We start from the raw sequence: 23,569 nt of genomic DNA, 5'->3' as shown, positions 1-23,569 counted from the left end.
CAGCAAGTCTACTGCTCCGCAGTGCAGCCTCCATACACTCAGATAGCAGAGCGGCGAGGTGCAAAGCTGATGAGCTGGCAAGGAAAGGCATCCTAGAACCGCTATCCGTGGAATGGGAGGTGGTCGGGGCTCCCGTATCCTCATGTGTTCTATTACTGGATAGCTGGGCTTCGCGGAAACTTGGCCTGCACTATGTCATCGGTACATGCGCTGTTGTAAAAGTCTTTTTGCCCAAGATCGATCGCAAGAGATCTAGTGATATTTTTGCCTTCAGTAAGGCTAGCTTCTCCCTAGTTGTGGGGCTTTCAACAGGTCATTGCCCTGTTGGCGTCTACGCTGGAAGGTTGGGAATCTTACCAGACGCCATCTGCCGAAACTTTTTGAATAGAAGAGAACGTTTGCAAAATCTCACATCGATATCTCCAAAACTGAGGAAGTAGTTCGCGTATATGCTGACCAATAGGCGGACATAGCTCATCACAGAACTTTCCTTCTGCGTGTTACAAATTTCTTGACAAACTTAATAAACTCTGTTCCGAGTATAGTCAGAGAAGCGCAAGCGACTGAAATCAAAAAATGCGGGACGACGATTTGTTAAACCTACTTATGTATGTTTCTAATTCGATTTCGCTTGAACTTAGTTATACTAAAAAAAAAATGTTTTCTTTTTTCATTTGTACTGCCTGCAGTTGAACTTAAAGATGCCATGGCAAATCGTGCTAAAATTATTTTGGCGAATTTTTGTTGCTCCCCTCATATCGGAATGGTACTACGGAGCAGATGCGGTCGCCTTTGACGTCACACATAGTTGGAAGCGCGATGAAAACAATTAAAACTACCCGCACACACACACACACACATCAAATCACAGCGAACGGAAAATATTACGAAAAGAAGAAATGGAAAATAAAATGCTCACTGCCATTCACCGGCAATGGGCCGCAGCCCACACAAACGAGCGCGGTGCACAGAGAAAGCCGAAAGCCGTTAGTGAACGTGTGGTTTTGTTTAGTTTTTCGTTGCTGCTTTGCGCGCTAAGTAACATTGCGAATGCGAATTGGCAAATATGTTTGCAACTGTTCAGAACGCTGAAAAAGTGCCGATTGCACGACTCGCACACTCACACCCACTTTGCCGCGCCAACGAAACATTCCTATCGCGCACTCGACACCGCCAACACCAGACCTACACACGACGACGAATCGCAACAGGTACGAGTTCACCGATTATTGATTAGCTTACACACCCCCGCAACTTCGTGCTCACACATACACACACACACATAGAGATATGCAGTGCTTTGCAAAGTGGCAGGTACTCATTTTCAATCAAAATATTACCTCCGCCGACACACCGCCAAACCACCAATTATTTCTCCAGCTGCTGGCATACATACAGTGTGCGACAAAACTAAAGCACGGAATCTGCCTTGTCGGTATTTAACGAATAAAATCATAAATTAGGCATTACGTGATGTTTTATTGATTTGTATTATTAGTTCATGTATTCTTCTTTTAAAATTAGCAAAAATTAAACAAAATAACTTATTAAAAAAATATATAAAATACCATATATGAAAAACTCCAAAAATTTGGTGCGACAAAACAAAAGCACGAAATGGTTTTATGATTGAAAAATTTATGTCTTTCAACATTTGGTTGCGTATCCCTTATTTTTGAATACAGTTGCACATCGGCTAGGCATGGACTCAATTAATTTATTTGATATGTCCCAGGAAATGCTTTTCCATGCTACCTTCACTTGAATGTATAAAACGGCCTTATTTTTACAATTCTCAAGTCTGATTTTTCGATCTACAATTTACCATTGGTTCTCTATGGGATTGAGATCAGGTGATTGTGCGAGTCGCTTCAAAATCTCATTCCCGTTATCAACAAACCACTGTTTTACACAAATAGCAGTGTGTTTCTGGTCGTTGTCATGTTGATAACTCCATTTTAAAGCCATTTCTTCTGCAACATGTGGCAGCATTAATATTCTGAGAAATATTTTTATGCTTATATTTGTCCATTATACTGTTTATATGATGAATTTATCCTATTGCATTCCCTGGAAAACAACCCCACACTAGTACATTGTCTCCACCATGTTTCACCGCGCTTGTTTTATAACGTTGATTTAGGCGTTGTCCCTTCGGTCTGCCTACCAGCTTCAGCCCATCTCAATCTTTGATATTAAACTTCGATTCGCCAGAAAAAAGTACAGTTTGCCATTTGGTAATCGCTCAATTTATGTGCATCCTCACAAATTCCAATCACGCCAGTCTGTTCTTTAAATAAATAATACGGCTTTTTTGCAATAACTTGCTACAGGTAGCATGAAAATTCCCCATCGACAGCTCGACGTTGTATGGATCTCTGTAATATATTTAACCGTAATTGTCTTACAATAGATATTGCCGATATAAAAGGGTAATTTTTTATTGCCCCAATGACTCCCTTATCCTCTCGTTCGGTTGCTCTCCACGGCCGTCTACCTCTATGCGCTGTAACCAAAGAGCTTGATTTGCCAAATCAGCTAAATGTTCGGGAAACATTAGGATGATTTATTCCAAACTTTTTTGCAATAGTCATAACCGATTCTCTTTTCTTAAAATCCTTAACAAATTTTTTTCTAAAATGAACAGAATACTTATTTCGAGCCATTGAAATATCTTTCTCTTTAACAAACAACCAACCGTACTGAATGACGAACTGCAACTGAATATGCATTAATATTTTTCTAATTAGGTAATAACTACACATATCCAACATTTTTGATCATTAAAAACCGTTTGACAAACAATTAATGTGCAATTAATGTAAATTCTTAGTTATGTGCTTTTGTTTTGTCGCACCAGATTTTTGGAGTTGTTCATATATTTAATTTTATATAATATTTTAGTAAGTTAATTTGTTTAATTTTTACTAATTTTAAAAGAAGAATACATGAACTAATAATACAAATCAATAAAACATCACGTAATGCCTACTTTATGATTTTATTCGGTTAAATACCGACAAGGCAGATTCCGTGCTTTAGTTTTGTCGCACACTGTACATAATCCACATGTGAGGCCACGATCGGTATCGAAGTGAAAATCAATGCCGGCTAGCACCGCTGTAGCCAAACATAATGTGCCCGCATGCACTCACACACACGCACACATGCATTGGTATGGTAATGCTCGTGCACCCATGGGAGTATGGCAACGCTGGCAAGTGGAATTGTATGCGTAAATCGTAAATTCCTTCAATCAGCAGAATGTTTAATTAGCGTGGAAATGTTTATTTTCTTAATATGCCTTCCAACAGCTGTTATAGTGTTAGTTTCTACACTTGAATACGTGGGGCTAGTAAGTAACTGTACTATGTGAACATTTGTGCTTACGTACGGACATAAATTTATACATAGATCGGCGTCAAACTTTTAACTTTGCTACAAATAAATATAAATATGTATTTATATACATATATGTATGTATGTATATACACACGAACATACATACATATGTATATAAGCTATAAACCTATATACACACCTATTAGTATACAAATAATGAAATTCCCGTGATCGTTGGCTAAACAATAAAATACGATCCGACATAGCAACACATAATGCTCGTGTCCACCAGCGAGCAGCAAACGTGATGTGGCCACCAACACTTCTCAATAATATTTAGAGCATCATTTTACATACAAAAGCAACGCACAATTATAGGCAAAAGGTTAGAATCCAGCAGCCCCCTGTTCTTGCTGTTAAACTTGTGTTGCACTTAAGCATTGACGGCTGACACATTTGCTTTGGTTGGATTTGGCCAAAAAACGTGATCAAATTGAGTGTTTATTACAGCTCTAACACAAAAGTTGTTGTTACAAACATAGGTATACAATATAGCGGGTGCTCCAAGTAGAAGTACTTTTTCATTAGCCTCTTTTTGACAGATGATCTTGAGACACAGCAATCATTATTGGATAATATTCGACCGAATAGACCACGTCCAGCAAGCAGTGAAGAAAATATAGCAGCCGTAGGTGAGGGAGTACACGAAGATCGTGGAGAGTCGTTTCGGCATCGTTCGCAGCATCTCGGACTGACGTATGCAAGGACGTGGCGCATTTTACGTCGAGATCGTAGCGTACAAAGTACAGCTTGTGCAAGAACTGACACCGCTCGACTTCCCAACCGACATCGCTTCGCTCTATTGGGACGAAGATTCAAGAGCTTTCATTTCATCCAAATAATGGTTTGGTGTAGTTTGTGGGCCGGTGAAATCATTGGTCTATATTTCCACAAAAATGATGCCGGTGTGAACGTAACCGTCAATGGCAACTGTTATCGTGCCTTGATAACCGACTATTTGGTGCCTAAAATAGAAGCCCTGATCTCGGCGACATTTGGTTTCAACAAGACGGCGCCACTTCCCCACACATCGCATCAATCAATGGAGTTTTTGAGAGAACTTTTCGTATACCACATAATTTCACGTTTTGGGCCGGTCGATTGACCACCAAGATCGTGTGATATCACACCGTTAGACCTTTTCCTGTGCGGATATATAAACTAAAAGTCTATGCAGACAATCCCGTTTCGATTCGGGCCTTGGAGCAAAATATTACGTGTCATTCGCCAGTTACCAGTCAAAATACTCGAACGAGTCATCGAAAATAATACACAACGGATGGACCATCTGAGACGTAGCCGCGGCCAATATTTGAAAGAGATAATCTTTAAAAAATATGTTTCAAAGAATGATCTTTCGAATAATAAACTTTCTCCAATAAATCTGAAATTTCTGTATTTTTTCTTAAAAAAAAAGTACGGAACCTCGAAATGGACCACCCTTTACAACGCAATACATACATATGTATGTATGTACAACCGAGCACAAAACGAGCTTGATTTTTATTACAACTGCAAATAGTCAGTCGTATGCTTTTCCAGTGAAGTGAAAATCTATAGGCTCAAAATGTGGAATACGCTTGAGGGATACTTGACACATTTAATGTTTTCGATATTGGTTGGTAACTGATTGTGACTGTGTACATACATACATAGTATGTACATGTATTGTTATGTTTGCGTATTTTATTAGAGACGCTTAGATGATACAATTTCGGTACATAAAAGGCGAGGAAGTCAACAAACTGAATAACTTTCGAACTCAAGCTAGAACGATAACCAACCAGTGTAAATATACATAATTGGTCAGATACTGTTCTCCACTCAATCAAAATAATTTTTAATCAGTGTGGTAGACACACATTTCATACGAGATTGAGCCAAAGCTTGTAATAGGTTACAATGAAAAATGAAGAAGAGTTATGTTAGTAAAGCAATTTGATTCTCAAATCTAACTAACATGTAAACGACACACGATATGTAAGCGATTTGGTAAAAAATCCGAACGACTGGATTGTATATGTATATTATCGGAAAGTTATACACACTTTGTAATCTGATTCTACTCCAATACAACATGTGACTTATCCATGCTGGCAGGAATCTTAAGCAGAAAAAAATCACTACATCGAAGTAAATGTGATCTAAATACTACTGTGGAAGTTATTCCAGGCACTGATCTCCAAGATATTATCTTGATATAGCATAATTAAAAGCTTCGACAGTTTTCATCATTTCGAAACTTTAGGTTTCGGTTATATTTAAGGGGGTATTCTGGTTTAGAAGCCCGAATTTTAGGTATTATATAAAAAAATCAAAAATTATTTTGACTATCCATTTTTTACATGCTTTTTATTGATATTCTAAGAATACAAAACATAAATAATATAAGAAAAAAAATTAAATTTTAAAAAACTGCAGGTCGGTGAAGTAGAGACTGATGACACAATGGCTTGTCCTGGTGTGCAGGATATAAATCTTTTTCGTGACCTAAAATGAAAATTTATGCGAAATCCGTGAAGAGTAAAAGTGTAGTTATCGCACTACGAAACGTTTTTGAAAAAATTTTTTTTTTACAAAATGGTGGAGGTTTGAAAAAAAGTTTCGTATTTTCCCTGTTTTTTTGTGGTTCGGAATTAAAAAAAAAAAAAAAAAAAATTCTTTCGAAAGCTCTTCGTAGTGCGATACTATAATGTATAAGAAAGCTCTGTGTAAAATTTCATGTGAGTCGGAACTATCATGCACACTGTTTCTAGAAAAGTAGTTATGAGAAAAACGAGTTTAAAGTTTGAGAACTAGTCGCGCGCAGTCGGAGTCGGAGCACAAAATGAGCTGTAACTCGGAAAATAATTTGAATTTCTCTTAAGGACATTTTCTTGAAGGGTTATACTATAAAAATATGCAAAAAAAAATCGATTTTTTTCGACTTTCTAAACCAGAATACCCCTTTAAGATTTTACGATAGTTAAGATCATAAAGTTTATGGGAAGGTGAGATTTTAAGCTTCGCTCGCTTCCTATCGTTGAAAAAGTCGATGAAATTATAATAAAGATTGACCAGGACCATCACATAAGCAGTCATGACATCGCTAAGGAACTTAGCATGCATCATCAAATCATTTAAAAAAGCCTGGCTACAAAAAGAAGCTCGATGTTTGGGTATCACATGAATTGTCTGTGAAAAATTTAATGGACCGAATTAACAACTGCGATTCATTGCTGAAACGAAATAAAATCGAACCATTTCTGAAGCGAATTGTAACAGGAGACGAAAAACGGATCAAATACGACAATAATAAGCGGAAAAGATCATGGACCAAGCGTTGTGAAGCTCAACAAATGGTCGCAAAGCCAGGATTGACGACTCGGAATGTTATGCTGAGTGTTTGGTGGGATTGGAAAGGAGTCATCCACTATGAGCTGCTCCAGCCTGGTCGAATGATTGATTCCACATTTTACTGTCAATAAAGCTGGCATCCAGTGCCATTTTTGAAGTCCTGAAATCAATGTAACACTTTCACGAACCTCGGTTTCTCAAAATTCCCTTCACCTGCAGTATTATGTACTGAGTATACATGTTTTTCATTCGATATCATTTCACACATAAAAATCAAGATATGGTATGATAATATTTTACTCAACAATTATGATTAATTTTGACCCTGAAAATGAAAACATCGATTTATCCACTTGCAATGCTAATTCTTGTTACTTGTATTTCTTGCACTTAATTAATTCGCGAATTGGTACCATATTTAGCGCAATTGTTCAATGATGAGAAGCATATTGATGGCGCGCGTTAATCCAATGCGGATGCAGTCCGGGTTTCCGTGCACAAGCGGGTACATGCATTGGCTTTTAGCGGAAAAAATAATATGCAATTAAGATGTTCAAGAGCAAAATGTGTAACTCACTCCGCCTGCCAAGTACATAAGTACATTGACGTCATTCACAGTGGCGGCTGATGCCACTATTCACGAGCATAATTCTTTAAATAATAGCGAAAGCGATTGCATTTAAACGGTACAATGGTAAGCAATATGGATTGAATGCAAAGTGATGAGAATTCTGATTAGATTTCTGTGCTTTGTTGTTGGCAAATCTATTGCAATTCAATAGCAGATCAACAGAAGAACAAGCTGCAATAATAAATTTAATTGAGTGCAACAATTCGAATAGAAGTGAACAGAGAGCAAAGGTAGCAAGGTGTTCTTTGTGGGAGGTTAACACTAGAGATGTGAGTATTTATGTAATTAGAAAAAAAAATTAAAAACAATTTGAAAATAAGTTAATAGACCAGGATCGAAGGCTTTGAAAATGGTGAAGACTGAAAAAATAATAGCAGGATGAAACCCAATGGAAATAATATAATTTTTTTTTTTTTCATCTACCTGTTAAATCACGAGTATTCGATATACAGAGTAGCAGGATGAAATAAAATAGCGGGCTTTTACTGCATTTTCTGAGAAAACTTACCTAGTAATATACATACTATATATTTATCAGAAAGTAGGGATTTCAATGAGGAACAAGTAAGAAAGAAAGGGAAAATGATGAACAAGCAAGAATTAAAGTTGGGGAAAATTATTTTCGAATTTCAATAATATATCTGATAGATTGGCCGATAATTTCTGTAAAAAGTTTGCAATAGGAACTGGCGTCGACATATTCGGTATCTGGGGGACTAGTTTTGGCACGACTAGGACAATTTTTGAGCATAAGGTGGCACACCTCAAAGGCACTACTATGCAAAGAATGATCCGCATACAGTGATCCTCATTTGTATAATTGAAAGTTAAAGAATAAAATGGAATTTAAAATTGTGTTAAATGGGAAGTAGGCGTGTTTTTTGTCCGATCTTATTAGAGTTATTTTCCGATACTAAGTCAAAGTTATGATGTGTTTAGGACATAAAAAGGTAAGTTTACACCAAATTTTGTTAAAGAAAAATTTTTTTTCGGAATAAGTAAAAACAAACAATTAAATTTTTCTCATAAATTTTGAGGTTATGTGAAAAAGTGTGATTAATTTTACTTGTTTCGAAAAAAAAAGTTTTTATGCTTAAGGGGTTACATAGGTTTACGGGGTTCAAAAAAATGTTTTTGTGCGCGCGAAGCTCTTGCTACTAGCTTCGTTCGCCGTCTTTAAAGGCGTTGTTCTCGAAACTGTTTTTTTGAAGTCGGTTGGCAAGATTTCTCGAGAACTACTCAACCGATCTTCATGAAATTTTACAATGGTCTTTGAGATACAATTCTTAAAGATTTGGAAGAAAGCTTTTTTGATTTTTTTCACTGAAATTTTAATTTTTTTGTAAAAAATATCTGCCAAAAATGCAATTTTCGGTCTTTTTTTTCTTTTGTCCAAGTTGTAAGTTAAGATTTTAACTAAAATACGTATTTTTTAACTTTAGATGATCCTGTAAGAAGTTATCCTGTCAACGCGGGAGCATCTTTTTTCCGAGAGGTCACCGGAAATGGCGTCGCAATTGTCGAGTTTAAAATATTTTTTTCCAGAAATTTCAGAATTTCTTTGTTAATAGTGTACATATGTATGTTTGCAACAATAAAAATTCTAATAAAATATTTATTATTAATTTTCTTTTTAACCGAGGAAACCCATGCCACCGCTTAACAACTCAACCACCCCTTCCTCTCCTTCTACTACCCTACGTCAGATCGCTTATAAATTATTTTTCGGATTTGGTATCATCTTCTTCTTCCATTGAGTTTCATTCTATTATGGTTTAACAGAATTGAAAGAATGGAATGTGAAATATATATACGCTCGCTTTCTACCCCCTTTTAGTATAGCACCCCTCTCTATGTTAAAACTATTACATTATAGTATTTTACAAGACTGTTTGCTTTTGGTATTTAAGTGGCAAGATACACATAACTGTAATATTTATTATACAGTATTTTTAATTTGCAAGAGTTAGTACTCACCATTTCGCGAAACATCGAGTTCTACCAAGTTCTCGAAATTCTGTATATCTGGAGGCAATCGGGCTATCTCATTATCACTTAAGCCCAATTTTCGCAGACGATGTAGTCTGAAGAAGTTCTGAAATAAAATACAATATTTATTAATTATTATTACTAAAAAAAATTTAAATTAATTTTAATTTATAAAATTTATTTTAATTATTAAAAAAATTGTTACAAAGAAGCACACAAAATTTTGTCTTATATAAGTTTGTACATATGTACGCTGTCAATAAAATCAATGGCAGCTGATAAATCATTCGCTGTTAAAATTATTTTAATAATCGTGAATTCCCATTAACTAGCACAAAATAAATTGCATGCGAGATGATGGCATGATTTTCCTCCACAGCTTTTCTACTTTCTCCGGACAAACGTACATGCATCTCCCAATGCCTCATATATACTACAAAGCCCAAGTCATCCTCTTCGTTTTTCCATTGACTTTATCATTGATATTTCCAATCATAAATTTGCAATTCGTTGTCATTCGCAGTGAACTGCATGCAAAATAAAAGGAAAAAGTCACAAATACACGGAAAAGCAATGCTTCAGCAAAAGTAAAAAATTAACATTTGAAAGCCACCATGAAGTTGCGATCAATTTTTGTTTTTTGCCTGCCTTTCATTCCATGTTGTTGTGTGCAACACAATTTTCATATGCCCAATGCCTGTCTAATCTGACCTACCTAGACTCTAAGCTGGAGCAGCGCGCTTTGACTTTTGCTGCTTCTTTCTTCTTCAGCCGCTTGAGTTTGTGGCTGCGATCAATTTGTTATGAAAATCACGTTTTTCATTTGCCGCAATAAATTCAGTTTTTGGCGGCACATAAATTGAAGCAAATATAAAGTCACAATTCCCCGCCATTATTCACAAGTAAGTACTTTCCAAAGTGAATGGTGATTACCTTTTTTAGTGCATCCAAAATCCATTCTAAACATTTTAATAAAATAATAAAAAGAGAAGAAAGAGCAACCGGCTAAAAGCAATTAAACTATTTGACATTTGCGGGTGTCTTAAAAAAATGTTTTGTACTGAAAAATTGTCATGCGCTCTTCGTGGCTTTGCGATGGCGTTCGGTCATGACTTGTGATCTATAACCTAAAATGAACTAGTTGTATACCTGTACGTATAATAAAAGATTTAACCACAGCCACGTTTATATGATCCATCATGGAGTAGACAGAGTTGTAATTTTTCATAGTAAGTTTTTGGAGTCTTAAGATCTGGAAGTTCTACAATATACTTTAACAAATGAGTAGCCTTAGTATAGCTGTCGTTAGATGCTCTGCCCTGCATATAGGTTATGGTGCAATTCTTTCTACTCTAATAAGAGACTGCAAGCTGGGTAATCAGCCAATAAATATCAACTGAAATTCTATAGACCTTATTTTTGCTTTAGAAACAATCTAAGGATTAGTCTTAACCTGAGAAAGTTATACGGCTTTCTGATTGATCTTGAGACAATTAGAGTAATTTGATACTAAAGCATGTTTTCAGTGAGGCAACTCTTAATCGTTTCCCTCAGAGGCGAGGAAATATCATCGGAAAACCCGAAAAACAAAACAAGTAAGGAGAGAGTAAGTTTAGTTGTAACAGAACAATTTATACTATTGTAATTTTATAAGTTAAAAGTCGTAGACATTTATTTCAGGTCTTGGAGCGGTATATCACGCAAGTCGTTTGCCAGTTACCAGTCGAAATGCCCGAACGAGCCATCAAGAATTGGACTCAACGGATGGATCATCTGAGACGTAGTTGCGGCCACATTTGAAGGGGATAATCTTCAAAAAATAAATACAAAAGAATGTTCTTTCGAATGATAATAATCATTGCCCATTCTATTTAAATTTTCTGTGTTTCTCTTTAAAAGTAGACTCAATTAGTTTCGTGACTCCATTTTGCTTCCTGACCGAGATTTATTTGACAAGACTCAAGTATACTCACATGAGTTCGGGTAACTTTGGGAAGGTTACTTACACCTTAACCGATGTTTTAGGTATAAAGTATATTAGACCAACGAAAATCATTACATAGGAGTTGAAAGTATTTTGCCCACCGATTTTATACTTTTTCGGCATTAAGCAATAGAATATCTGATATTATATGTACACTTAATTTTGCGATATAGAACGGAAATTCGAGTGTACATGAGGACTGGGAGTAGTATTGACCTGATTTAACTCATTTCTAACACAGGGCTACTTACATTATTATTGGGAAAAGGTCTACAATTCAATAATATATCTCATAGATTGACACCTATTTTCAGTAAAAAATCAGTACTAGGGTACTAAATATGTTTTGGGGCCTAAAAATTTATTGTCCATTTTCGACAATTTTGGAGCGAGAAGGCATGCCTGAAAGTCACTAATCGCGCAAAGTTTTATTCCGATATCTTCATTGGTGCTTAATTTATATACCGTAACGTAAATGAAGCATATGGATTGGTTGAAATTAGTAGAGTAATTCTTGAGATACAGAATTTCACATAAAGACGGAGACACGACCAGTATCCATTTTTGACATCGGCTCCTATAAAAAGTTTCGATACATTTTTACTTTGAAACTTAATACACGGATATTTTCGCTGTATCTAAAGATAAAATACTAGACTCTTTTTTGGCCCAGGCTAGGTTAGTTGTCAACTCCTTATACATCTTCATTCTATGGATGTTTTTAAAATCATGGTTAGATATTATAAATTAATAAAAAATATGTAAAGTGACCCAAAATTAACAGAAGATTAAAATTATATATAGGGTGTCTCAATATTAACGCAAAATTAGAATTAAGTACAGTGTGTCTCAAAATTTATTTAAGATTTAAATTTCCCCCATTTAAAAAAAATCAAAACGGAAAATGGAACGTTACACGATAGAACATTAGTGAACAATATTTCAAAAATACAAGTCAGAAAAGTTTGGCGGCCGCATTTCGAAACTATCATACAAAATATGGTCGAAAGAGTGTTTTAACTTCGTCAACTGTGAAGAGATTTTTAAATCGCAGCAAATTTAAATCTTGGGTCAAGTTTGGAACACCCTGTATAATTGTTTTAGGTATATTTTTGATAAATTGGAAGAAAAAGCAATATCTATGCTTATGGATATATTACTTCACAATGTTACTCCATTTCTTCAAGGCCTGGTGGCGGTGTAGCCTGCCTTGTCAATGGTTTACCAGATATTCGTTTTCATATGCCTCATTGCAAGATAATCGAAATTAATGCGCTAAAAATCTTCTACTCTGAGAAGACATAACACTGATCGATGTTAAGATCTTCTATGATCGTGAAATTAAAATTTCCACCTGCCTGTGTAGCTAAAGATTTATGTGAAATTAAAACAGATCAGAACTTAAACTTTTAGCTTCTGCTTCAAAATAGCTGTCAAATTTTTATCAATATCCAATTCTTTATTATGATTCTGAAACACAACATAACTGCAAAGCGCAAATCTTTACGTAGAAAAGCTGTGACATAACATGCCAATACTTATGTGCCTAGATTCCTATGAGTTCACCGGCCGGCTTATGACGCCACACGTTTCAATCCTACCATAGCTATTAAATGCAACTGTAGCTAGCTCAACAATAACATGAAAATCTAGAAAGGAGAGTGGGTTAAAACGGCATGCATACCGACACAGACCAGCTAACTGGGTGTTGGATATCGGAGTATAAAGTGTGAAGTAGCACACAGTTCACCAACAACACACACATACGCAAACACGAACATACACAGTTGAAAGTTTCGTGCACACACGAGTGAGTCGCTGCACCAACCCATTCAAAGCGAAAGAGGCGTCGTCGCGAGTCAGCCATTGTAGCCAACCAACCCAACATTTAACCATTTTTGCTATTGTATCTATTTTTAACCGGCGAACAGAAACTCACAGCAGCAAGTCGCTAAACATCTCCCAGCCTCGTCAGGCAGACAGGTAGTCAATGGACAGCTAAAATGGTGCATATGTACATATGTATGTATGTAGAATGGTAACAACGGCGGCAGGCAGGGGCAATGGCAAGCTAATAGAGCGGCGTTGTATTGATGATACGAAAGGCCATAAACGATTTCAGCCAAGAATTTACTGATTGCATACTGCAGCCTGAACAGAGGGGATACCACTGGGGCGTATGTACATATGTACGTATGGCGGTGACGCCGCTCTCGCGCTATAGCAATAACTGCACTCGCAACTCTGTCAATAACAAAAATATTTCTGCGGCCACAATTGCGGTTGGCGTTGTTAATGTGACCGCAGTTGGATTGCAGTGCGACAACATTCAAAAGCAAAGCCGGGCCAAGTTGAATACGCGCATGGGGTTCTGTTTACGCGACTCGCATGCCCACTAGAGCATTCATTTTAGCTGCTGCTGTCCGCATAGACTTCTAAAGAGCGACTAAAGTGACGCCAAATTGAGGGAAATTGTGCACGAACTTAAAGCACCAACTGGGTTAAGAGCTCGAGAATACCTGATGAATCAAATGAAAAAAGAGTTTATAAGTAAAAAAGGAACATGTTCCAGAACCTTATCTCTCATTTACATTACTATCAAAACTTTTCATATTTAAAAATCAAATTTTTCGCTGCCGTCTATAGTTTTGCTGAGCACACACCCTACATTTGCATCGATAAAATTACTCAAAATAATCAGCATCGCCCTTCACAAAGCACCTTTCGAAGCGCATCGTGTAAACAAAGCTCAAAAGTGAATCACAGCGAAGGTATCGCCACAACCCCAAGCCGTCCTTGCTGGCATGCTAGTGCAACAGGCGACGCGCAACAACAAACACATGCACCAACAGCAACAGCAACCACTAGTCACAACAATCGACGGCGAATAACATCAACAACAAACATTGCATGCAATGCAACCGACGACAACAGACAGGCACAATCGTTTTCAACAGCAGCAACCCGGGCATGACGACGACGAGATGACGACGACGTTGCACGCAAATGGGAGAACATGAAAAGCAATGCATGGCCACAGCGCCATATTTGCAGCGAAAGGGTAATATGACCAGTGATAATACAAGAGCATAGATAAATACTCGCAAGCTCAAGCGCCCATCTACATATATGGACACATATGTATGTATATCGTAATATACATACATACATACACATACATATGTGTAGATATCTACAGATGTGAGCACTGTGTGCTTGCCTGGCCATGCATTCTCGTACCTGATTTACTCACTCGCACATTACTAATTCACTCAGTAAGCGTTTAATACCAAGTGCATTAAGTTACATATGTACATGTATATGTGCACCTATGCACGTATGTGTGTATTTGAGTAAATCCTTAAAAGGCAAACGCACACCAATGAGACTAAAGCAATATTGGCACATAGTCAGTATATTATGAAAATTGAAGCTTTTCACTATAAAATCAAAATTATTTTCTGGCCTAATAATGTAAATAGGCATATTTATCAACGAAAATGTTTTTTTTGTTTTTTTTTTTTTTTTTTTTTTTTTTTTTGTCGATTGCTGTTTTGTTTCGGGCTCATACGCATAGATCCATGATTCGTCACCTGTGACGATCTTATAAACGTCTTTTGAAGCACCGCAATCGTATCTTTTCAGCATTTCTTTACACCAATACACTCGAGCCTTTTTTTGAGCGAGTGTCAAATTGTGCGGGATCCAACGAGAACAAACCTTTTTTACGGCCAGGTGTTCATGAAATATCGAATGTATGCTGGTGGGAGAAATGCATAGGCATGCCTCTATCTGAAGGTATGTTACATGACGGTCTTGCATTATCAGTTCACGTGCGGCATCGATGTTTTCTGGCACAACGGCTGTTTTTGGACGACCTTCACGGAATTCGTCTTTGAGCGAGCGTCGGCCACGATTGAATTCGTTGTACCAGTTTTTCACAGTGCTATAGTATGGTGCTTCATAGCCATACAAAGATTTTAGTTCATCGATGCACTCTTGTCGTGATAATCCACGTCGAAAGTTGTGTTGTTAATTCCATTTTTTGGCCGAGATGAATTTTTTAATTCCCTGTAAATAAAACAATTCGCGATTAAATGACAAAACGTTCTGAGTGATGTTACGCTAAAAAATGTCAAACTTTCCAATGGAAATGTCAGATTGCACCTGGCAACATTTAGTGTTGCCCTAGGCCAGAATATATATAGCAGCCCTCGTAATATAATAACAGTAAAAATTAATTAAACAACCTTCATAATTTACCAAACTATTTTTATTGATGTGTGTTTTACAATGGAAACCCGTCTGATTGTTAACCTGTTGCAGCTTCAATCTAATACATTGCTTACTAGACAGTTATTTGGACACGGCCTATAGACACAAAAGTTCGGTCTTTGACTGAGTCTTTGACTGGCTATCACAAAAGCATAATTAGATCCTTATTTGTAAATAAAGAAATCAGAATGGGTATTGATATATGGTATAATAGAAAACTAACTGGGTTTCACTAGGTTGTGTTAGGTCGTAGGAATGATTGTGGGGCTTTTAACAGGCCATTGCCCTATTGGCGTCCGCGCAGTAAGCTGGGAATCCTACCAGACGCCATCTGCAGAAGCTGTATGGAAGAAAATGACGTGGAAACAACTCAACACTTCCTTCTTGACTGTACCGCGTTTGAGAGGTCAAGACTTGGGAGCGCATCCCTTCAGCCACCCCACCGGACTGGCGGTAATGGAAATTAAACGCCTGTGCAAATTTGTATTCCATACTATAATAAGCTTTTTGCTTATTTCTAAGGAGTTCCTTTTGTCGATGGCCTCACAAAGGACTACATATAGCAGTCCACGTGCGATCTCTCTAGATCACCATCTACCTAACCTAACCTAAATAATTAATTTTTACGCGATTCTCACTATTTTTTCATTATATAATCATTTATGTTTAGCAAACCCTTGTATTTCTGATGTGCATTCAGCGATTTTTACGATGAGTGATGATCAACATGTCAGTAAAATAATGGAATTAGTACCTGAGAACCGACGATTATCAGCCAGAGATCTTACTGGCATCGTTGGAATATCGAAAAGATCAATGAAAACCATTTTCAAAAATAATTTGGGCCTAAGAAAAGCGAAAGAACGATTACTTCCAAAATCATTTAACTTTTTCGATAAACATAGTCGGGTTACGTGTGCGAAACAATGCTTTCCGACTACCAGGATGTCATGAAAAGAATTATTACTGCCGATGAATTTTGGATCTATGCTTACAACCCGGAAACAGACGATCAATAAGCCGAAAATCGTGGCAAAAGTGAGCCGAAGCCGAAAAAACCACATCAAAGCAGGTCAAACATCAAGGTTATGTTGACAGTTTTCTTCGATTATTGAGCTGTGGTGCACTTCGAGTTCTTTCCCACCGGCCAAACTGTCAGTAGGGAATACTGTTTGAGTGTTATGCGTCGTTTGCGCGAAGCTATTCGTAAACAGAGGCCGGAATTATTGACCTACAACTCTTGGCTTTCATTTGACGATATATCATTAAGAAATTTTGCATGGATAATTTTTCAAAGTTCCCACGTCACACTGTTGACAGTCAGAACTTTGAAGTCGTAGATAATTTCGTATATCTTGGAACCAGTATCAACACCAACAATAATGTCAGCCTCCAAATCCAACGCAGAAAAACTGTTGCCAACAGGTGCTACTTCGGACTGAGTAGGCAATTGAGAAGTAAAGTCGAACAAAAACCAAACTCTATAAGTCACTCATTATTCCTGTCCTGCTATATAGTGCAGAGGCATAGACGATGACAACGTCTGATGAGTCGACGTTACGAATTTTCGAGAGAAGATTTATGGTCCTTTGTAAATTGCGAACGGCGAATAACACATTCGATGGAACGATGAGCTGTATGAGATATACAACATTGACATAGTTCAGCGAATTAAAAGGCAGCACTCCAGCTCTGGAGGTATTCGACGCAGTTCCCGCCGGGGGAAGCAGAGGAAGACGTCCCCTTCGTTGGAGAGATCAAGAGGAAAGGGACCTGGATGTACTTAGTATCTTGAATTGGCGCCAAATTGCGAAAAGAAGAAACGACTGGCGCGCTATTGTAAACCGCGTAAGCTGTGTCCACGCCAGTAAAAAAGTAAAGAAGAATTAAGGGAGTATACTGGTGTAGGATTTTGAAAAAAATCTATTTTTTTTTTGCATATTTTGAAAATTTAGATTTTCAAAAATATGACCTTGGAAGGATTTTTCAAAATTCGACTTATTTTCGGAGATACAGCCGATTTTGTGACGTGGCGTCCGTGTTCACTAGAATTGTCTCCTAAACTTTAAACGCGTTTTTCTCGAAACTACTTTTTTTGAGGTGGTTGACATGAGATCTCAAGTTCTACTGAACCGATTCCTTTGAAATTTGGTACATATCTTTTTTATACATTTTGTTATTTTTTTTTTTGTTTTTTGAAAATGGTCAACCCGATAACGACATCCTTACTAATGAAGAATCTTCTTGTTTTTTGTGTTTTGATCTCTACAAGGGTTGAAATCACGTCAACCAGAACGCACCGCTTTTTTTGAAGCCCCCATTCCACCGGCCCGTATCTCGACGAATTTTGGTTTTTGTTTTCTTGCTATTTTTTTATATTTTTAAAATGTCAATAAAAACATATAAAAAATGGATAGCAAAAATGTTTTTCATTTTTTTTATCTTAGTTTAAAAAATGCCTAAAATTCATGCGTCTAGACCAGAATACCCCCTTAATTAATTTAGAGTAGCAATAAAAGCGGGCAGAGAATTGGCGAATCGAAGACTACTATTATATTATATCGAACGATGACTTCAAAGGGCATAAGTATGGTAGAAAGAATTCTTTCAAATTGCAACAATGGACACCAAGTATGTAGTGATTGTATCGACAAAAATTAGATAAAATTATAAGTATAACGATCTCAAAAAGATAAGTATACTCGAAAGTTTACTACCGTCTAAAGAGAATGTGAAGCGACAAACGCAAATCAAACTTATATAAATGACAGCAAAATGCCTCTGTATTTATATTCTATATTACTGGAGTATTAAATCAAATTTATTATTCCACAACCGGTTTTAATTTAATTTTGTTTGCTTTTAACAAAAAAGCTGAAAATAGATTGCAGTAATAGAAAATTGCTCATACAATTAACACAAACAACTGAAAAATCCACAGTGTTACACGAATGTATACAAAAGTATAGCAAATGTTTATAAACACAGATATCGTCTAAAATATAAAATAACAAATTAATCACAACAAAACTGGAAAATAAATATTAAAAATTATATTAGAAACAGACATTTAAAAATTAAAATTAATGAACTTGTGTGCTTTCGTTATTTTTTATTTTTATAAATGGCTTAAAAATATTTATTTGCAGTTGTCGAATTTATCTTTATTTTTTTACGCAAACTTTTGTGACTCACTGTATACAAATAAATTGCGCGACTATTTGTCGTTGAAAACTAGTTTTGAAAAAACCAAAGATCATTGAAAAAGATTAATAAAATATGTACACCTATTCGAATATGAATATCTCTCACGCTACAGAGCTGCTATATCAACAACAACAACAACGCACACTTGTTCGCCTAAGTCTAGGCTCTCATCTACTGTTTTTTTACCCGCCACACGAAACTGGTGCTTAACGTTTGTGAATCGTAAGCAAAATATTTGTTAAGTAACGCCATACAATGATGTCACTACTCGATTAGGAAACCATAAACACGTAAATGTTAGAGCCGGCTTAGAGGCTGCAGAAATTCATAAATGCTCACACTCCTAACTCAAAAATTCTCGTGTGCAATTAATGATATTTCGTACAGCATTTTTCATGTTGATTAACTAGTATGAGCGTAATAAAAGCTTTATAAAACCCTGAAAAGATATAAAACAGCAGCAATTCGCTAGCTCGCTGACGTTCTTAATTAAAAGCTCCCATTTTCGCGTGTCTCCAAGCATTCTCTTAAGTAGATACTTGTATTTGCGGTGATATGTGTGAGAATATTTCATGTTTATTTCCATCTACAGATAATTAAATTATTTCGTAGATGTATGTATGTATGAATGCGTGCGAAAGGGCAGAAAAGTCGCCAACCAAGCATGAAAATAAAGTAGAAACTTTTATAGTTAAAAATATGGAAAGTAGGAGTTTTAACGATTTCAGTAAAATTATTCAAAACATTTAATTAAATCACTTATAAATTAAGTCTCGGCCTAATATATAATTCAATGAGTATCAGAAAGAAATGTCAGAACATTAAGTTCTGGATTAAAACGAAACATCCCTATAAAGTGTATAAAAAAACGACTTTGACCGTCGTCTGTCTGTATATACGTAATATAGTTTTTGCACCACTGCAGCTCATTTGTCGGAACCACCAATATCGAACCACTATAGCATATAGTTGACATACAAACTGACCGTTAACACGACAGTCGAGTCCACAAAACCGAAACGAACCCGGGCCGACCAAGGACTGTCAACTCGGTAGATTTCCGCCGCTACATAAGCGAAAAACGTTCAAAATCAAGCTTTTTATAATGTCTATTTATCACTGAATTTGTTTGAATTAAATTTATGTAATAAGTTTTATAAAAAAAAGTACATAAATGGAGTTTGAATTATTTTTCTATACTCATATTGACCCAATGTATCTTTTTTTTAATAAATACGTACGTACATACATGTATGTATATGTATAAACAAGCTTGCGTACTATATGTATGTAAATACACACATACACATGCGAATAACAACATTCATGTACTGCGTTGAGTTCTGACACACAAACTTAATGACTTTAGTGCATCATATTTCTTTTTTTTGCGAATGTGTCTCTTTATGCATATGGCGTTTTTATTCTGCCAACATGACATTATTATAAAGTACAAAAATAAGCCGTACAAACATGCAAGTGCATGCAAAATTGTGTTTAAAAATATTCCCCTCGGGCAACAAATGCACCGGTTCACTAGCTGACATTTGCATTAGAAAACAAAAATACATAACCTTAGTTGTTGGTGTAGTTGTGGCGGCATAATTTAAATGAACGCCAACGCTAGTTTAATATGTAAAAGTGTAAGAAAATGTTTAGCAAAAATGTGTCAATGGTATGGGAAATCAAGTTTTTGCATAGAAGCAAAAAAGTAAACATTGAAACAAAAACAATCGCCAGCACTAACGGGTGTCAACCTGTGGAAAATTGGTATTTAAATGTCACCACAGCGGAAAACGTCGAAGTATGACACTATTAACACAATTTTTTTTACTGCGTCAATGCAAGTCAAACATTTATGGGTAATAATGGTGTTCAAGAAAGTAGAATAGACGAGATGTACAACTACATGCATGAACTAATCAAAATATATTATGAAAAACGTGTTGTTCAATAAAGAGCAGCAGAAAGGAGGTGCTAAACAATATTAGTTTTTTTTTTTTTAATGTGCTAAAAAAAACTTTACTAAAAAAACTATGTATGTACATATATGGCTAACTGAAGCATACATGTTTTTTCTCTTTGTTGTCATTCTTTTCATTCCAGTTTTACTTAACATATAAAATCTACTTAAACGAAAATTCTGTTTAACACCTAAAAGAAGCAAACTAAGACTCTGAAATGTTGTTTTTTTTTTAATTTTTTACCACATACGCTAAATTTAATTGGCGACTTCCGGCTGAGTATTCGACATATTGTATGACAAACAAAAAATAATTATTTAAAAATTTATGCGTTTTAAATTTAAGGTAGTGTTTTAACTCGGATGAGCGTATACTACCGAAAATTTATACACTTTCTCAGATATTTCATATTTTAAAAAATTATAAATGAGCAACAAATGCATTAGTATATCAAATATTTAAAGATCTATACTGATACTGTTCTGAAAGAGCGTAAGCTTTTAATGTACATACCAGTATATGCAATATTTTTACAAATGAGTGTTATTCTCTTACCTTTGGCAAATCTCGGATATGATTGGCATCTAAGAACAACTCCTCCAATGTACGTGAATAACGTAGAATTTCCTCTGGCACACTGGGCAGCGAACAATGACGTTTGTCAACGAATTCAACTTGGCGATTGCAGCCTTTGAATATTGGAATGCACTTAAACATGACGTCGATTTACGGCATATGTTGCGACAATTCGATTAGAAGATGAATAATTAGCACACGTTACGATAATTCACAAGCCCGGTTCGCGCACTTCCTAAGCTCGTAAACTTTCTGAACTAATCACGCAATTATGTTATTTTTTAAAACAGAAATTTTCACTCCTTTGATTATGTTCGTATGTTATTCGAAATATTTGCAGAGAAAAAAAAACTAAACGACAGTATACAACTTTAATAGGTGAAATATCTTGTTTTAAAAACGTTTGTCTAGTATTTTTTTTAAACTCTTAAAACCCCAGTTTTTACTAAATCACTATATATTTCGTTTCTGAAAAAGAAGCAATATTAACAAATTAATACAATATAAGATTAAAAATGGGCAACAGAATAGAGTTAAAACAAAATCATAAAGCACTTCAGAATATATAGTATTTATGTTTTTGTTGTTAGAGTCCAAATATTCAAAAAAACTTATGCTCAAAAAATCTTGATACAGTTACTCTTATTTAGGCATATTTAAATATCTTTAAGATATTAATTACACAGTCCTTTCAGTTACTTTAACCGAAATGTACCAGAATTAACACCCTGTACTCCAAAATAACTATTACTTCAGATTTATTAAGTTAAAAAATGAACGTATAACTAAACATAACAACACAGTTTCATTATAATTTATTTATACGTCGATTTTACTACACATCAATATTATCCTGGCGAAATGAGTTTACACGCATGACAGGAGCAGGTGTCAAAATCAAATCATATGAAATGAAAACTATTTTACTGGGGTAAACAAAAGTCTGGAGGCAACTTCAATTAATTTAGCCATTTTGTATCTTTGCTATAGATATTGAAGTGGTACTTTATAATGACGGAATTAGTACCTGTACCAATATAAAACATTTGTTTAAGTATTAAAACATTTCTACATTATTTGTTATTAAGTCGATATAACGTATTGTAAATGCTTTCATTTATTAACTATAGTAGCAAACAAACAATATTAAAGGCGTAGCAACTTAACAATACGATGTCCGAGTTGTATTTATTATCCATTTTAATAGCGACACACCCAAATTGTTCTGAACATGACGCATTAATTCATCCACATATCATAATAATTTTTTTAGATTTTTATCACATCTTATCTTATTGTAGTCACTTAATGCACTTTTGCTTTTAGCATACAGCTTTGCACAAGGTTGAAGTAGATATATGTATGTGTGTATGTAGGTAAACTTTACGCGTACTCACCGTATCGCGTCGCGTAAAACAAGTATTCGATTCCAACACGTCCGTTGTCCGTTTCTTTCCACGTTACCACGAGTCGGCGGAAGCAGAAGACGCAAACTCGCCAAGTGCTACTCCAAGGCAGCGGACCAGCAACAATTCGTTTGCACTTGACCAGCTTTGCTTTTCTCCTTTCCTGCTTTCGTTACGAATTTTTCTTATTCTACGTTATTTTTATATTATCTTTTCTACTGTTTCGGTTTTCGCTGTTGCTACTACTTTTACTGCCGTCACGTCACCACGGCCACCACCTAATCCGATTTTCAGTAGCGTAGGTATGCACTTAATCAAACATTTTCACAAATAATAGGAAAATATAATAACTTTACACTACCGCAATATTTTCCAACAAGAAGGGAGTAGATAAAACTTGCAGAAATGCCGTATGAACATAAATTAGAAGCGCGCCGCTAGAATTTCCAATTTTTAATGTGTCACTAAAAAATTACAACAAAAACGACCCACCCGAATAACGTACAACGAATAACATGCGAATGCGAATGCGAACAACATTTGAACCATTGAACTACATGCGAAACAGAACTCAACTAAAATTTACTAAGTTTCCAATTCCGTTTTCAACCACTGCTTTCGTCAAAACGACCACAGGGTTGTAATTTCTACCGGCCACGAATTTTTTTCAAAATTAAACTATTGGCAGAGAACTAACCCTTTAAACATGAAATTATATGAAATTGCTTGCGTTAAACAAATTATTACAGCATTAGTTAATTAGAAAAGAAATTTGACGCCATTTGACAATCGTGCTGAA

At 35.8% G+C, this 23,569-nt stretch overlaps 1 protein-coding gene across 16 annotated transcripts in view; it reads right to left on the bottom strand.

Moving 5' to 3' along the window:
- Window positions 1-23,330, bottom strand: part of LOC126767862 (protein lap4) — a 162,896-nt gene extending 139,566 nt beyond the window's left edge. For 12 of the 16 annotated variants that reach the window (XM_050485541.1, XM_050485553.1, XM_050485543.1 and 9 more), the window contains exons 1-3: window positions 22,762-23,330; window positions 21,344-21,832; window positions 9,347-9,464 (exon numbers count right to left, since the gene is read on the bottom strand). In XM_050485541.1, coding sequence (XP_050341498.1) covers window positions 9,347-9,464; window positions 21,344-21,505 — 280 coding nt within the window. In that variant the 5' untranslated portion in view covers window positions 21,506-21,832; window positions 22,762-23,330. The remainder of the gene's footprint in view (window positions 1-9,346; window positions 9,465-21,343; window positions 21,833-22,761) is intronic. The other 4 variants (XM_050485537.1, XM_050485538.1, XM_050485540.1 and 1 more) reach the window with 4 other exon arrangements.
- Between the last annotated feature and the right edge of the window lie 239 nt (window positions 23,331-23,569).

This window comes from Bactrocera neohumeralis, chromosome 2 (genome assembly GCF_024586455.1).
Source record: "Bactrocera neohumeralis isolate Rockhampton chromosome 2, APGP_CSIRO_Bneo_wtdbg2-racon-allhic-juicebox.fasta_v2, whole genome shotgun sequence".
NCBI classification, from domain to species: domain Eukaryota; kingdom Metazoa; phylum Arthropoda; class Insecta; order Diptera; family Tephritidae; genus Bactrocera; species Bactrocera neohumeralis.
The sequence above is the reverse complement of the archived record's forward strand: the minus strand, read 5'-3'. Positions and strand labels throughout refer to the sequence as shown.